The sequence below is a fragment of the Tigriopus californicus genome, chromosome 5 (assembly GCF_007210705.1).
Source record: "Tigriopus californicus strain San Diego chromosome 5, Tcal_SD_v2.1, whole genome shotgun sequence".
In the NCBI taxonomy this organism is placed as follows: domain Eukaryota; kingdom Metazoa; phylum Arthropoda; class Copepoda; order Harpacticoida; family Harpacticidae; genus Tigriopus; species Tigriopus californicus.
The window spans coordinates 14,952,096-14,968,574 of record NC_081444.1 but is presented as its reverse complement, the minus strand read 5'-3'; the positions used below and the strand labels follow the sequence as shown (position 1 = coordinate 14,968,574).

The 16,479-nt window shown below is 37.9% G+C and overlaps 2 protein-coding genes across 2 annotated transcripts; one reads left to right on the top strand and one right to left on the bottom strand.

Moving 5' to 3' along the window:
* Positions 1-4,332, top strand: LOC131880344 (uncharacterized). The gene is made up of 5 exons (XM_059226949.1): positions 1-155; positions 1,839-2,080; positions 2,930-3,060; positions 3,231-3,323; positions 3,817-4,332. Exons 2-5 carry the CDS (start codon positions 1,891-1,893, stop codon positions 4,153-4,155), a joined length of 753 nt encoding a protein of 250 aa, XP_059082932.1. The 5' UTR covers positions 1-155; positions 1,839-1,890; the 3' UTR covers positions 4,156-4,332.
* Positions 4,333-12,098: 7,766 nt separating this feature from the next.
* LOC131880452 (uncharacterized) lies at positions 12,099-12,713 on the bottom strand. Its single transcript, XM_059227093.1, has 2 exons — positions 12,438-12,713; positions 12,099-12,370 (listed from the first exon to the last, which is right to left on the bottom strand). Exons 1-2 carry the CDS (start codon positions 12,657-12,659, stop codon positions 12,230-12,232), a joined length of 363 nt encoding a protein of 120 aa, XP_059083076.1. The 5' UTR covers positions 12,660-12,713; the 3' UTR covers positions 12,099-12,229.
* Positions 12,714-16,479: the final 3,766 nt, after the last annotated feature.

The following is a 16,479-nucleotide window of genomic DNA, read 5'->3' as shown; positions in this document are numbered from 1 at the left end:
ATCTGTGCTCTTGACATGTGGGTGTTGGAGGGAGTTCGATGTAAAAACTTACGAAGGACGATGGCTTAGCACACCAAAACCTACGCTTGTCTTGATCATATTCGAGTATTGGACCAAGATCACAATTGGTGAGGTTCGTCAATCGTGCACTTAAGGTAAGAAGACAACCTCTAGCATCATGGCTTTGATCTGACTCTTAAGGTTTAATGGAATTATGGGAGCCTCTATCTATGGTCTCATTCATTTTGGAAAGCCTGCCAGGAAATTAGGACAAGGACCATTTAGCCATGCATCTCAATAAACACATAAAATATATTTTTTACATAGAAACCCTTGTCATGCTGCACGTCTGCAAGGTTCAAGGTTCAAACCTTGAAACAGTTTTTCCATTATATCAGTCAAAAGCTTGACATGTTTCTTGGTAAATTGAAGTCACAATGGCACAGCTTGTCAAACCAAACTTGATCCCTGGTCAATGAAAATAAAGGATTTATATTGATTTAAGAGTATCTTGCCGGGAGTGCGTTTTAGCATGACTTTTTAAATTGTTATTGAAGTGCAGGGTTTTCCAAAAGAAATAGAACAGTTTTATTTCAAGTCAACTAAATTTCGATTCAAAGGTCGCATCAACAGGACCCTAACAACCTATGTTGGGATTATAATCTGACTTTTGATTTCTAAAAAAACACATTCCTGTCGCTTCAATACATCAAATGCTATGTTGTCAAGGGGCAATCAAAAAAGAAAGGCGCCTGTTGTATCTTTGCAAGGTGCATTGACTTTCTGTAAGCCCAATAATATCAAAAAAAATATGAATGTTTTTTTGTTCAATTTCTTTTGTTGCCCCTTGTACACAAGTAAGAGGCGAACATCGCAACGAGGAATTGCGGAGGCCTTTTGTGCCTATAGCCAACACCTATCACTTTCATGTTGTTAGGCAAAATAAATGCAACACAAAAAAGTATCTTTCCGTAAGTTTTCAAGGGCTCAGGATCTTATTTATACTTTTCTATTCTGAAACTCTCCGAAAACTGATTTTAATGGCTGAAACTTTTCTCCCTTGATTGGTAAAAAAAATATCCGAAAACAAATGTTAAGAGCTTCCAATCATTGGGCTACGTTCACATTTGGCTGGAAAATTGCTTTTCCACTCACCAGTGAGCACCTCATTGGGTTTTCACAAGTGCTAAGTAAGAAATTGTCCTCAAAAACCTGTGAACACAAATGGAGGCAGGGTATTTATTATTGATTGGGCAAGCCCTCGTTGTTTTCTTTCAAAAAGATAGCATCAGAACGGGAACCTCATTTTTAACGTTTAGAAAGTGGTACTCATTAACTAAATAGCTATTCCTTTTGAACCAGAACAAATGAGTATATGAATACCCCTCGAAGAGTCCACCAACAAAACAATACTCCTTTTCCTCATTGTAATAAAACACCCAAGGGGACGGCAAGGGTAGTAGTAAAGATACCTTCAAGGACTGACGTTCATCAAACGGGAAATGGTCGAATATTGACACAAGACCTGGCTCGCTATCAAATCAAGCTTCCAGCCATAGCAACACACCAAACGAGTCAATATCGAGAGATTAGGAGAGAACGGTGGGTAAATTTCCACGTTGTGCGATCGATTTAAATATAAATGACGAACATATTTTTGCAAGTCGTCGGAATAAATTTGTTTTACGACGGACACACCAACAGTGATCCTACTTCGAGAAGGATCCTATGAAAGGCATTATGTTGCCTTATCTTGAGCGACTCAAATGCATCACGATGGATGTAATAACTACTCATATTAGATTGATGGTGTTACATACTCGAAAGTGGTGTTTCAGTTCATCCATTTGACGTCTTGACCTGAGCTATTGACGTTGATAGTTCGTCATTATGCCGCTGCCCAATTATGGCTACAACAATCAAGAGGACAAAAGAAGCCAAGAGCTCGTGTTCGAAATGGCTCCAGAATGGGTGGATGCCGAGGACCAGTACGATGGCAACAGAAATGATTACCGATCCAGCTTGAGCAATGGCGGAAGTCGAAAGAACAGCACTTCCAAGAGAGCCCAAGTGACCACAGGTAATCATTGAAGTGAATCGACTTGGGAATTTTTACCACGAAATGTGGCTGTGGAACTGTTTCTCTGTTGACACAACTACGTAATTCTCGGCCACTGGGTTAGAGAATTCCTGGCTCTCTGCGTTACCTTTTTTAGAGTAGAAATCAAAGGTGGGCATTCTTGGTGAGAAATGGTTGGATAATGGTTCATCATTGATTTTTAAAGCTTTTTTTAAAAGCAAATTGAATGATTTGAATCAAATCAAAGATCAAATAAATAAGAAAAAAAAAGTCGTAAAGATGGCACATAAAGTGAAAGCTCGATTATTGCTTGAATTAACTGATTACCAATTGGCTGATATTGGAAACTTCAACTTATGAAAAGACGAAAAGTTAATGAAACGATGTATTAAGCAACTTAATTCAATGCAACTCGGTGCAACAATCAGCACTCCTTACTGACTTTTTGACATTTGAAAAATAAGCTCCTGTAAATACAGCCTTAATTCGTTAGCTAGTGGTTGATTGGATTCTGGTATATCATTCGTTGACTAATTATAATGCGACTGCCCATCTTTAATTTTCGAGTGTAGGTGTGACCACCCGTTTTTTCCCTTTTTTGTACATTTTTTTATTATAATTCTATATTTTGGTAATAACTTCAATGCTGGTAAAAATATTATGCTGTGTGTTGAAGTTTGAGGGAGTTACTCATATCAATCTTTTAGAATAGGCCATAATCCCCAATGCAAATATAGAATAATGTTTGTTGATATTCATTTCATTACCCTTTAACCGTTGAACGCCCACCTTTGGTAGAGATATTCGCCGGAGTTTGTTGTGAGCCTTACTTGTAATGTCCGTCCTCAGGCAAATTGGGAATTGACCTCGAGCGGAAGATGGTCATTCACTCGGACAAGGACAAAGAGATTTGGAGGAAACCGTCGATTGACCCTCAAGATCTTGCGGACGCCAGGAAGTTCTCCTCACCAAATAGACGGGTAAGAAGAGCCTCTTTCATTGCAATTTGGAATATTTGGGCATAGGAAGGGGTGATGGTTATATTTAAAGAAGTTAATCGACCACAATATACTTTCATTGGGATCTTGATTGGTCAATTCGCCAAAGAACGGAGCCTTTTTGAGTGGTGCTGGCGTCGTTTTTGTTACAGGAATTGCGATCAGATTTGAAGTCGAATTTGGACTCCCTCATATCCAGTGATAAACTCAAAGATATTCGAGCTGGAAAGCGACCCACTTTGGAGGTATGGTTAATTCATCATAATACACTACCATTGGTCAAAGACGGATTATTCCTTTCGCTACTTTTCCCCTCACTTGCGTGATCGTGAACATTTTCGAGGCGTTGCTTTAATTTACGTTGTTTCGTAGTTGCATCTCTGGATGCATTTTCGGCATTTAGTGAACTGCACGGATGAATTTCCAACAATTGAGGAGCATTCATAATTGAGGCAATGAAATAAGTTCGCAAAGGCTTTCAAGCGGAGCGGAGCGGTATTGTTTTTGCTAATAATGGGGCTCCTCATTTTTGTCCTTTTATTGCATGGTCACAAAAGACTCGAGGCTGTATCACGTGGGCAAATATATTTCTTCTCCCAATTCACTTCTCTTACTGAGAAAAGAACAATAGAGGCAATTCGGATAAAAAAACATCCTTTCTCATCAGGAAGTTTTGCATTTTTGCTCAAGATCACCCTACAATTTGAGCCGTGGATAAGTCACCTTTTATCGTTCTAGGACTCTCCATCGGATATAAGCATTCCCTCTCTGTACGGCAACCCTGTCCCTAAAGCGACTTCTTATGGGTACAACAAACCCAGGTCTAGCTACGAGATTCAAGAACGTCGAGGTTCGTCCAGTTCGGCCAATCGATTCTCATCCTCGCCCAGTCCTCGGACCTCATTAACCGAGCGGACTCGTTATGGTCAAGACCTTGGAGATGGAGCGACGACCTCCAGTTTTTCCACCTACGGAGGCAATGGAAACGAGAGCAGCTACAAAATTAGAGAGGTCTCGAGCCATCAAGTGATTTCCAGATCGGTGGGAGGCTCCAAGATGCCAAGAAGCATCTACTGAGGATCACTGTGTTTCAGATGTGGTGGTACATGTATTCCATCTTGTAGATATCCTTTGCTCACCTCTTGTATTACGTTATATCGTTCCCTATTTGCCATAATGAAACTGATAAATGATAATCAACTCACCTGTCATTACCTCTGGCATTGCCGCATGAAATAGATTGACTTATAATAACTAAAAGCTATTATTCAATGTGCTTGTACATGGAAGTCTTTCTAGGTATCCATTGGTTACTGTGTCAAGGACTGACCAAAGAAACGCTCGAAAGAAAATGATTGACAAGCTTAAGTTAAGTACTTATACTCAAGATGGTAACATACTTTCGTATTTTCTGGCCCATTTTTTGTTGGCAGGAATAAGTCAAGGTATTCCATTAAAACTCAATTCATTCGTTATGGGTCACGTGGATCTCTAGAAATCCACTACTCAATCACTGGTCGATTGACTTGTGGGCATCTCGGGTTTTTCCATCGCTTTTCTGCCTTGCTCATTCCATTAATTAAGATTTCGAGTATTGTTGCTATTCCCGGAAATAGAAGTTGGTATGATTATGATCAAGAATATCATCATTAGAGGCAAATTAATGCATCTTTTTACCTGTGGCATTCAAGCCAAAACCAATTTCTTGCAATGTGTTATGAAATTCTTATTTATTAAACAATGAAGCTAAAAGCTGTCCAAATCCCCCTTACTTTCAAGGTCGTCAAAATAATTCGTGTGACGCATTGAGATGGATCTATAATGTAATCATAGATTTCCTCCTGATGCATTCTGTTATGATATACAATCCTCTTTCCTAAGGGAGCACATGTAATGTTTGAGTTCCATCGAACCGATAAGCCTAAAGTAATACACATCAACAAATAATCATGTCTATTCATGGGATAGATCAAAGTTTTTTTTACAAGACTCTCAACAAAAATGTTGACCACTTATGTCGAGTATTACAATGTGCAATCCATTCCTTATCAGAATATATCGTTAGGCATATGCGTACAATTGGGAGGGCAATTTTTTCAATTGGAATTTTCTAAGCAAAAAAATGACATTGAGAAGAAGCCCATGTCGAAGCTAAGTAAAAATGTCTCATGGTTAAGATATTCATCATGTGTCTGCAAATGTTATGGAAAGGAAACCAATCATCAGCGTCAAATGTCCTTGACAAGCGAATGTGCCCGAAAGAGCCTTGAAGGACATTTATTGCCATGGCCACCGCCTGTCTTTCTCCTTTGCCAAATAGCTTCTCCAAGGACACTTTTTGGGTTCATGTAGGTTTCGGCTGGGAAACTCGATTCAAGAGAATGAGATTACTTGTAAGGCATTTCTTGCATGATGTTGGAAAATTTCGTGTGGATTATTTTGCAAAGGTGAGACAAAATATCAAGACAAATTGACTTGACATACCCCTCGCATAAAAGAGTACCGCCAATTCGCTCAACTAACAGCCAAACATCCAACGTAACATGTCTCTCTATTTCCCCTAAGACTTCCAAGATGCCACGAGGAAAACCATTACTATAACGAACATCTGGTAACTTATGACATCATGGAGAAAAACCAAAAAATACCTGAATCTAGCCCATAAGGAACAGACTTTGTGTTGTTTGCTCTAATGAAACGTTGTTTTAGGACATAAATAGACATGAAGTCGTGGTTTCTAGACACCGATTGGTCAAAATGTGAACACAGTTTTCGTGCACCCTCCTGGAAATGGTGTTAAGTGCTGAAGAAAGTAGGAATATGTTCTTCAGGCTCACTTATTAAGTTTGTGAACAGCTTTAATAATATCCATTTACATTAACTTTTCATATGAACCATTCATTTTGGTTCTTAGAACATGAAATTGTTTGTTTTGAAACAGGTCCGAAAGTATTTGATTTCTTTTTCTTGATTATGAGGCCACTTTGCCATCAAGACCTGATACTCTGATTTGGTTTAGGAACAAAGAAATTATATACAGCTTTTACTAACCAAGGATACATAGAAAGTGAACTTTATCAGTGCTATTTCGATGCTTAACCGTATTTTTCAGTGATACGTTGCTCAAAGTTATTCATTGGCAGGCCAAATATCATACAAAAATTAAAAGGTGTAAATTGGACGAATTGCAACCTTTCAATTCAATAGTGCTGGATTTCATTCCCAGTAGCAGTTAGAAAAGCTCTTAAAAAATCACACCAAAATTAACGTCAAAAATATCCGGACAACCCTACAGGTAGACGAGCCTAGTCCGGCTTGAAATCTGCGAACTTCAAAGGATAGAAAATCTGACCGGACCAAACTAATCAGTGCTCTATCACTTAACTAATCGAGGAGCTTCATGAAAACCAACCAAATATTTTATTTGGGTAGCCTAAGGATCTCACTCACATCATGTTTAACATATTCAGACATTGTTGCTGAAGTTCATTCGTGAGTGTTCCAGAGTCGCTAAATAAAATGTCAAAAGAAAGAACCTTACGATCACTGGGTTAAAATTATCATCAACGCAAATGATGGACATGCCTGGCAAGAATGAAGTCGTTGGCTTGAAAAACACGTGACGTCTTTCTCCGGAAACATTGCATTCTAAGCATGTGGTCCAATACAAAGCGCTGGATTACGGAACTTTGGTCTAACGTACGTTGGATCAGTTATAAATTTGCTTGTAGCAATGCGGCAATGCGGCTTGGAGGATCGCTTCGTGACGTTTAAGTGTCGCCTCTAGCGCTGGACATGGTCAGAATGAAAGCAATTGCTTAGAGGGGATTACCTTGACTAATATAAATGGCAGTATACAATTTAGTGTTTGGGCAACTTGCCTCTTTGTATAATTTTTTCTGGATTGTCGATGTAAATAGGATTAAACACTTAATAGTTAACCCTTACGAGCAAGTGATGTCTTTCCGGAGACGGTGGACATGATAAAATTACTGCCAAAGAGAAATATTTTGATCAGAAACGTAATTATTCGTGGACTGAATATAGTGATCTGTGAAGGAACAATAACTCCCGACGCACATGATAAAGTAAAATGGAAAGATAGAATAAGGTTAAACACCCTAAATATATAAATAGACCAAAAACTAAGAAACTATTAGCAAAAGTTGAACCAACATTTATATAATTTGTAGTACAAAAGTAGACTGATATTTGATTAAACTTGCAATATTTTCATAAAATTTGTGTTAGAGGGAAGTAATGTCATCAATATTTTGACTTTTTCAAATAGTTTTAACATGTTTTTCAAAGTGATCAGTTGTTATACAAAGGGATCCATGGCGCCAGATATAATTCTATTGCTGGAATTTGACAAAAAATAGTGAGTGAGAAAGTGCTTTTGTGCATGATTTGCCTTTGAATTACGCTCTACTATCATTTGATCCCCTTTTCCTTTGAGTGTTTCTAAAATCGCCAAACGACAAAAACATGCCTTTATATATGTCCTTCGTGGAAAGGGGGAGGCTTTATATAAGTTTATAGAGTGCTATAGTTGTACAAAAATGGAAGGTATTTACATTCTGCTCAACGTAATGTACATTCGACCTACTCATTTGCTACAAGTTTCTTTTTGGACATGACTCGATTGCAGGTAATGGGTATTTGTCAAATTGAGAACAACGTCAGTTTGTAGACGTCAAAAGTTGGTCAAGTTGCGGTACAATGTTATTTCTTTCTTTCTTCAATGGATGTGTCATTTTGATAATTAGCATATAACATGTCAAGTTTGTAAACGAGTCACAAATTAATGGCTTGAGTCTTACGAGTCTTTTGATCCTTGGAACAAAAACTAGAGCTCGGTCCCACTAGCCTTTTTAAGTGGAAGATCAAAACCACTATTTAGTATGAAAAGACTGATTCCTTAGTTTATGCCAATAAAAGAATGACTTAAAGCACTTCCTTATTTGTAGTTGATGTTATTTCATCAAGGAGATGCTACTTCTTAATATCAGCATTTGTGACGTTGGCATGTCAAAGATTCCAAATGGAAACAATTGATAAAATTTCAAAAATCTTACGAATGGTTAATCCGGATTTGGTTCATAAAACGATCATTCAAGCAAAACAAAATGTCACAAAAATCGCGAAAAGACTCGAAACTTGCTAGTCTTTAGAATGACTCTTTTCTGCACAACTCCATATTTTTCTCTTTTGGCGGCATGCCTTTCATGACAGACAATGTTTGTAGGTTTACTATAGTCTAGTCTTTAATAACCAGTTATCCTTTTGTAATCCTATCAATGCATGGAGACAAGTTCATTTGAACATGTGCATCAATTTTGAGGGCATACTATGAAATAAAAATTTCATATTGGTTTGTGGTTCACTATACTAATTAATAATAAATGTCTGAAAGCTCTGTGGTCAAAATCGTCGCCGAAACTTCGATTTTGGTTATGGTAACCATACTTGTAACAACAAACCAATGATCATAAAATAGTAAAGGGAATGCATTACGATTTTGAAAGCAGCTACTGCAGTGTGTCCAGAAATTGAGTTCCTCTCTTGAATTAACACGTTTTCAACATCAGCTCTTTGGCAACGGATTCTATTTTACAACTTTGAACAAACTAATGAAACGTAGCCACCTTACTTATCGGTTTTATGATGAAGATTTTATTTACACCAGAATACTTAGTCATTTCGGGCCTTCGGTTTTAGACCTTGTTTGATGTCTACGTAGCCTTGGTATGGAAATGATTTTCCATGTCAAAGCCATAGCTGTTGGCCTTTGGGAGGACGGATTGGAACTTTTCTTCGTTTCAGAGAATATTCAGTCATATGGCCGAGCAACTCTCCAGACTTGTCTCCATTCAAAAGCCTATGAGAATACTGCCACAAGGAGTTACTTACTTTGAAGTGCGAAATTAATCTCGATGCTCTGAACAAAATCGTTAAAAAACGTGGAGACTGATTTCAGCTGAAACTCAAGAAAAGTCATATCAAAGTGCGACCAATTGCAACAGAAATTGAGTTTGATGTGGCTACCTAAGTAAATATTAGCCTAACTCATGGGACCTTTCCTGACAGTTTCAGAGCAAATAAAAGAAGAGGAAGTCAATTTCGGGACACAGTTTATGTGTACAAATATTGGTTTATTGGTAAGTACCACTCAAACACTATGGTCTATATTGAGTACAGTTTTCAGTATAGTGATGATGATAAAATCAAATGTGACAAAGGAGAAAATTTCACACAACGCGAAGGCCATGAGGCTCTGTTTGAAATATTCAAGATCTAAATACCGTGGCATAACAAAAAACGTTAGCTAAACCACGAACTTATAAAGAAATGGACATGGGACCGAGACGAAAATTTCGTCTGAAATCAATCGCTTAGTTCAAAATAAGCAATTCATAGGAACGACAAATCTCGTCACATAACCCCATATTGGGGCAGAAAACCACTCAAAGGGATATGGTCAAAGTTATAGCGCTAATGCTACTATAAAACTTAAACCTTGAACCTACTCATTGTTACCACATAACGTTTTGACAAACTCACTTTAAAACAAACGTTTTACATGTAAATGTTTTGCAAGTGACTTGAAATTAATCGCAACTATGATGCCAGCATACAATTTTGCTTTATCATTTTAGCACAAGGAATCCAGGGCTACTCCAATCTAGAGATGGGGAGAAAACTGTCCTCACTATTTTATTTCTTATACGTTTTGTATTGGTATTTGTATAATATATCTAATTCTGATGATCAAAGACCAGTTTGAGTAAAACGAAGTTAATTACTTTTGATTTATATTTTTTAGGTTCGCTAATTATCATAAAGGAAAAAGAAAGAAAGAGTCTAAAAACGTTGTTTTCAAATATACATTTTCTTTTCTGTACGAATAACAGTACTCATTACAGTATGTTTCTTTAATCTTTATATACACATTTCAGAACTTTAAGGTTACTGATGGATGGGATTCTTTTTTTGCGGACTTCCTTACCGCTGCTGGGATTGGAATCCCAGCAGTTCAAGATGAGCTATTTATTTATTTATATATATCATTTGATCGACCAACGACTTGGTGTTGGTTGATCTGGCTAACCCTTGAAATTATATAAGGTTGATCAGGAATTTTCTTGTCCAAGTCTGACTTAAATCCTGCTACTGGATCAACGCCTACATAAGCCCTACGCATATTTGAAGGGAGCAAATTGAACAATGAAGGAGCTCGGGAAAGAAGAGAGGCGGACTTTATTGTTCTTATTAATCTGGATTCTCGAGGGCTTGAAGGTGCTCCCCAAACGCACGTTAAGCCCCTACGATCACTACAAATGACCCTAAATCCGGGGTTGGGACAAACCTCATGGATGCTTTTGAAGACGTACAGTATCAGATACCTTTCGTACCTTCGCTGAACACTGTACAGTCCCAACTTTTCTAGTCTTTCCCAATACGACAGCTCTCTCATTCCTGTGATGTTCCTAGTGAAACATCGTTGGACTTGTTCGACCTTTCGCAAACCTGCTGAACTCGTTGGAGCCCAAATGGGAGAGGCATATTCAAGATTTGGCTGAACAAGAATGTCAATTTGAACTCAATTAGACCAAGACGGCCACAGTGAAAAGAGCAAATAAAGTCATTGAGTTCATGGTGAAGGATCAGGATGTGTTTTAGTAATAACAGTGGTGGTGTTGGTTTGCTGGTGGATGCAGATAAACTGATGGTAGTGTCAATAAGATTGTAGGTATTTATACTCACTGTAAAGTAGATCAAATGAAAAGCATTGGATGCTAAATTGCAACGCCAGATTTCAGCCAATTCTCACAAGACAAACATGCGTCATTAACCAATTCTGCCGTTCAAGTTGTTTCCCAGGCGTTATGGTTCACACTCTAAACATTTCCGGTACTTGGACTTCATCAAGCAATAATCACTGGACAAAGGGAAAATGGGTAGCACAGAATGACAAGTGAATTATTGCCTTTGCTTGTGATTAAACCAAACAACAAAATATGCAGATCACAAAAAGTGCTAAAACTACCGCGCAAAATAATTGAGAAACGATTAACGACGACGCGCAGACTTAGAAACCATGCCAATTGACAAAGCTATGTCTTTTACCTTAGTTTTCATTGGAGCCAGTTCTTCGTTTTTTTTCTGGGAAATGTTTTTATCTGTAATCTGAAATGAAAACTCACTTTGTTTCAAATGGAGTTAATTTGTTTGTTCGTTTCATATTTTTAGACATACCATACATGTGTTCTCTAGTAATAAACTAGTTCTCCTTCAATACCCAAACCGGATTCAATCTTTATTTTCCATCCCTGTGTAAAGCCGCCCTGACTGAGAGTGACATGGCTGAATGGAATACAAGTCCGCTCAATGACCTTTGGGTCAACGCCTTTAAATACTCCACTCGTAGATAACAGAGGTAAAGATATTGAGCATGTCTCATCTATGAAAGATTTAGGTGTACTCCTCCAAAATAATGGAAAGTTCTATGAGCATATCCAGTTGAAGGGGATAAAGCTTTTCAAATGTGTGGTTGGATATATCGCACGTTTAAGTCAAGAGATAGCATCACGATGTTAATTCTGTGCAAGTCGATTTTTCAGCCAAATCTTGAATGTGCTTCACCCATTTGGGCACCAATGAGTTCCGCAGGTTTGCAAAAGGTCGAGCAAGTCCAAAGATGTTTCACTAGTAACATCACAGGAATGAGAGAGCTCTCATATAGGGAGAGACTAGAAAAGTTGGGACTGTACAGTGTTCAGCGAAGGTATAAAAGGCATCTGATACTGTACGCCTTCAAAAGCATCCAAGATGTTTGTCCCAACCCAGGATTGAGGGTCAATTCTAGTGACCATCGAGGCTTAATGTGCATTTTGAGAGCACCATCAAGCCCTCGAGAATCCAGGTTAAACAAAACATGACAAAAATTAACCAACAAAACACGAAAATGGTGTACAGAATCAAACTACGAAACACTAAAATCACAAAAATACGACGAGTTTTGATGTCAGCAACCTTTTATTTCATTCAATTCATCTCCATTGGAAATGTTTCTTTAATTAACGTTGAAGCCATGCAGACCAAATAGGTCTTTGAATCAATACTTGGCAATTCTTCAGACTGTCTGGTCTCAGGCAATGATTGCTCTTAGGAGGGAACCAACTGTTCCGGTCAAGTAGTTGTAACTGGTCCGTGTGTTGCCACCAAACCATCCGAATCTTCTTCGCTCCAAAACTTGGCAAACGCGAAACGTATTGTTAAGGCCCACATTCTGGAAGAGTTAGTTGGCATTTCTAATTAGGGCCTAAATGCAACAACATTAGCCATCAAACTCTTACCGAGAGGAAGTCTTGATCGTGTCTGAAATCACCTTGGACTCGAGTAGGGGCATTGGTCCCAGTGGCCTCAACTCGGCAATCATCATCGCCATTGGTGGTGGCAATCGCCGGAACAAAGAAACTTCGCTCCCATCGTGTACCCCAAAAGAAACAATGGCCTTGCTCAATAGACAAAGCCAGGAGGAACACCCCCACGACGAAAAGCCGATTGTTGCAAATCATGATGCTTTGACACTGGATCTCAATGTAAGTATGCGCACAATCTTTGCTAGGACCTCCTTTTATATCAGGCTTAATAACAGCCTTCTTCAATTAGGGCTTGTTCTGGGAAAGAAGTCAATCTGCAGAGAAAATGATCAACCTGTAGGCTGAAATTTTTACACACGTGACGCCGCTCTGCAATCCCATCCATAAGTGTCCTAAGCGAACGTTTTGATTGCTGAAAGATATCCATTTTTGCGTCAGGATCAAATGTTTAGAGAAGATCCACACGCCTACAACAATACGGGTTGAGTTCTGTTTGCTTGTTCCTTTCTAATTTCTCGTTGCTTTTCCAAATGTAATTTTCCAAAAAACAAACAAAAAGAATTTGATTCAGCAGAAACTGATTGTACGTAGGCGTAGTTTAATGAAATAATCCATGTCGTTGGTCGTTTTGACTATTCATATCGAAAACAATAAATATGATTGTTTTCATTGTCACTTCATAGTTCTGAGCCATTTAATGCCACAATTCTCTACTGTTTTCTGAGGATAATAACATCAGCAGAGCAAAACTGCTATTTCCTCAAATGAAAATCAGGAAATTGATGTCGCCCTTTATAAATTCATTTCTGTATTCATAACTTTGTAAGTGCTTGTTCGTTCTTGAATGACCTTCTCGTCATGTTGAACGAGATCTCAAGTTAGAATCTCGGATGCTTCTCAATGACCAGTGAACCTGCCAAATAAGCTTAGAGGTAAATTGTCCAAGTGTTCCATGAGTTGGGTCGCTGACTCATTTTAGACTGAAAACCATACTGTTGGCTTGGGATTTGATTATTTTGGAGTAGATGGTCCAATAGAAACTCTTTAACCACATTTTCATACTCTTTGGCCAAATTAGAGTGACTTTAACGGCAATTTGTCAATGATATTAGAAAGAGGTTCAAAGGCTGAGAAATCAGTGTGGATCCTGGCTATGATTAATGCCTTTAAACGTCGAATCAAGACAAATCAATCAGAGTCACCATAGGTGTGAAGGACACCAATGTTCGAAGGACCATAAAATACCTTTGCTCCATGTCGAGGGCTAGGAAGAAGATTCAGCTCATCATCAATGCAACAATGTCAAATGATTTGCCCGATCCAAGTTCTTACTCAATGAAATAAAGTGTGGAAAGCAATTCATCCAATTCATTAATGAAAAATTGTCTAGGGTTGACAACATGACGGACTGAAGGACAAACTACCTAATTTCCAATAAGAGGGTGGGGGATGTACCTGACAATGTTAAGTTCTCTTTTGAAACCTAACATGCGACCTCAGTGATCGTTCTGGTTATCGTGGACAACTTGGCGGCTGATTCCCAGGTTCTTTCCAATAAATGAGGCTCGTGCTGCGCTTGAATTTCGATCACAACTTTTCCTTTGACATTTACAATGATGCCGTTCAAAATATTAAAAAAAGGTATGGATATCAAAACGTTGTCTGGATACAGATATTAGCCCTGATGAAACCTAATCTTAATAAGGCAGCAATTCATCGATAAAATCTATATTCAAATTTTGCCAAGTTAAGTATGCAACGTGGGATAAGATAAAGTTGTACATCATGTCCAATTATTGACAACAATTAAGGAGCTCAAAGTCCATAGCATCATCAACATCAAACACCAAAGTCAGATAACATTGTAAATTGACGAAATATAAATGTTCAAGATTTATTGGTGAGGTATAACTTGCCGTTACAGAACAATAGCTCCAAAGTAATTAAAACTTCTTCCGTGGAAAATTATTACTCGGATTAATGAATAAGGATGTGCAAAAGGTACAAACAGATGTAGCCAATTATGCAAATGAAAATGCGTTGAAAGTTGCCAAAATTTGCTTTTGGTGGACTGCCTCACCGATCCTAGGAATGAGATCCCAAGCAGTTCAAGATTAAGGAAAAAAGTTATAGATAGATCTGGGGGAAATATGCAAATTTTCCCAAGGCTTCACACATGAAAAATGCAAGAACTTATTATACATGTACCGAAAAGGCCCAAATATGAATTTCAATTTGCAGATATTTGCCGCTTATTTTCAATATTTCGTTTGAGCAGCCCTAGGTGGCTAGGACTACGTAGTAAGTTTGGTATTTTTTGCCGTTTTAGGACTCCCATAGCATGAATTTTGACCTGTGTTTTGAATCGAAGCACTCATTTCATTCAAATCAAAAATCAATTACGTACCTACCCACAAGGCAAAATTTCAATTTTGATTCAAAACATATTCAGAAAAAGGAATCTAAAAGACCACATAAGGATACTTTCTGACCCAGTTTTTTAACAAATTTAGAATATTCTCAAGATGTTGATATTTAATCATAGAAACCGGCAGAGAATAATATGTCATTTTTAGCACTAGTTGAAAAAACCTAAAACATAGAGTAAGCTAAAAAGAAGTAAATCATGTTACTCTTGGATTGAAAACCCACTTTTAAATTGAAACTCATGCCCAAAACCGGGACTAGTAGACGACAGATCTTATAACAGTTTCATAAAAACTACAGTTCTGTTGCACGATAATGAAATTAATAATGGGAGCAAAGATGGAGGATGACTTCATTGCAAATACCCCAACACAGTTAATTTGTCAGGTTCCAGGATGAAAGCATATCGGAAGAATCGGCGTAATATAATAACTATATTTATCAAATTTGTAAATGATATATTACTAGCCTCCATCACTAGCAATTCTTAAGAATCATTTTCCTATTCTCTGTATATTCATGTAACTCTTTTTTGCTTCACCTTGCTACAACATAACAAAAAATGTCGTCCTGGTTGGCTTTGGTTTCTCGTATCACTCAATCACCTTGACTGGGTCGTGTCCCACCAATCACCAAAAAGACCCAAAGACCAGAAGAGTTGCATGCCAACTATGGCGCAAAAGTAAAGACATCGATCATGACGTCTGGTCCTCGGTCCTTCCCAGTCTGAACACGCCATGGAAAATGGGAACACCGATTTACTGTGTGTACGTATATACATGTATGAGAACTAGTTATCGCACTAGAACGTACACGTACTTACTGTACGAAGTAAGGACTAGAACGCTTAGAAACCTCTTGGATTTGAGAACCTTGGGGAATGCCCTCGATTCATATTGTGCAGGATGCCATGAGTGATTACGAGAAGAAAATGCAGTATCAATGCTAGCTAGACTTTCCTCAACAATAGCTTTGAGGAGAAAAACTTTGGCTGATTTTTGGGACAATTGTCGAAATTGCACAAGGATCAGATAACAAAGCACTTTGCGGTAGCATGCTCTTCAATCAGTGTTCCAGTCATTTCTTTGGAGCATGCAAGTCCTACAGAGTCGTTCTTTTCAAATGGAACGTAAATATCTTTTTTTGTAAAATAAACATATCCAACATTGCAATCTTTTTTTGAATATAATATCTTAGCACTCAGTTCTTTTAAAAGTAATTTTAGGGTATTTCCAAGCAATCAAATTAGGTACCTTACGGCAAAATGTAATTCATTTGATTTTCATTGAGATGAAATGCAGTAAATAATAAGATAATCTAATTAGTCGATGAACATTACCTGACGTACTTCCATTTTTAGATCCGGCATTTCATGTTCGAAAAAACACTTTTTTAAGGCGAATGTTAGTGATCATTAGAAAAAGGTTGAAACTTAAAGCAGGGTTTGTGCGCGTTGATGTCATTCTAACATTTATGAGTATTTGCTGTTCTCTTTGCCTTTTAATCTGTATTGCTTTCGTTTCTGGATACTTTAGTATCTTGCCTCTTTTTTACCTTTTTGTGACACCTAGATCTTGGCAATTTTGTA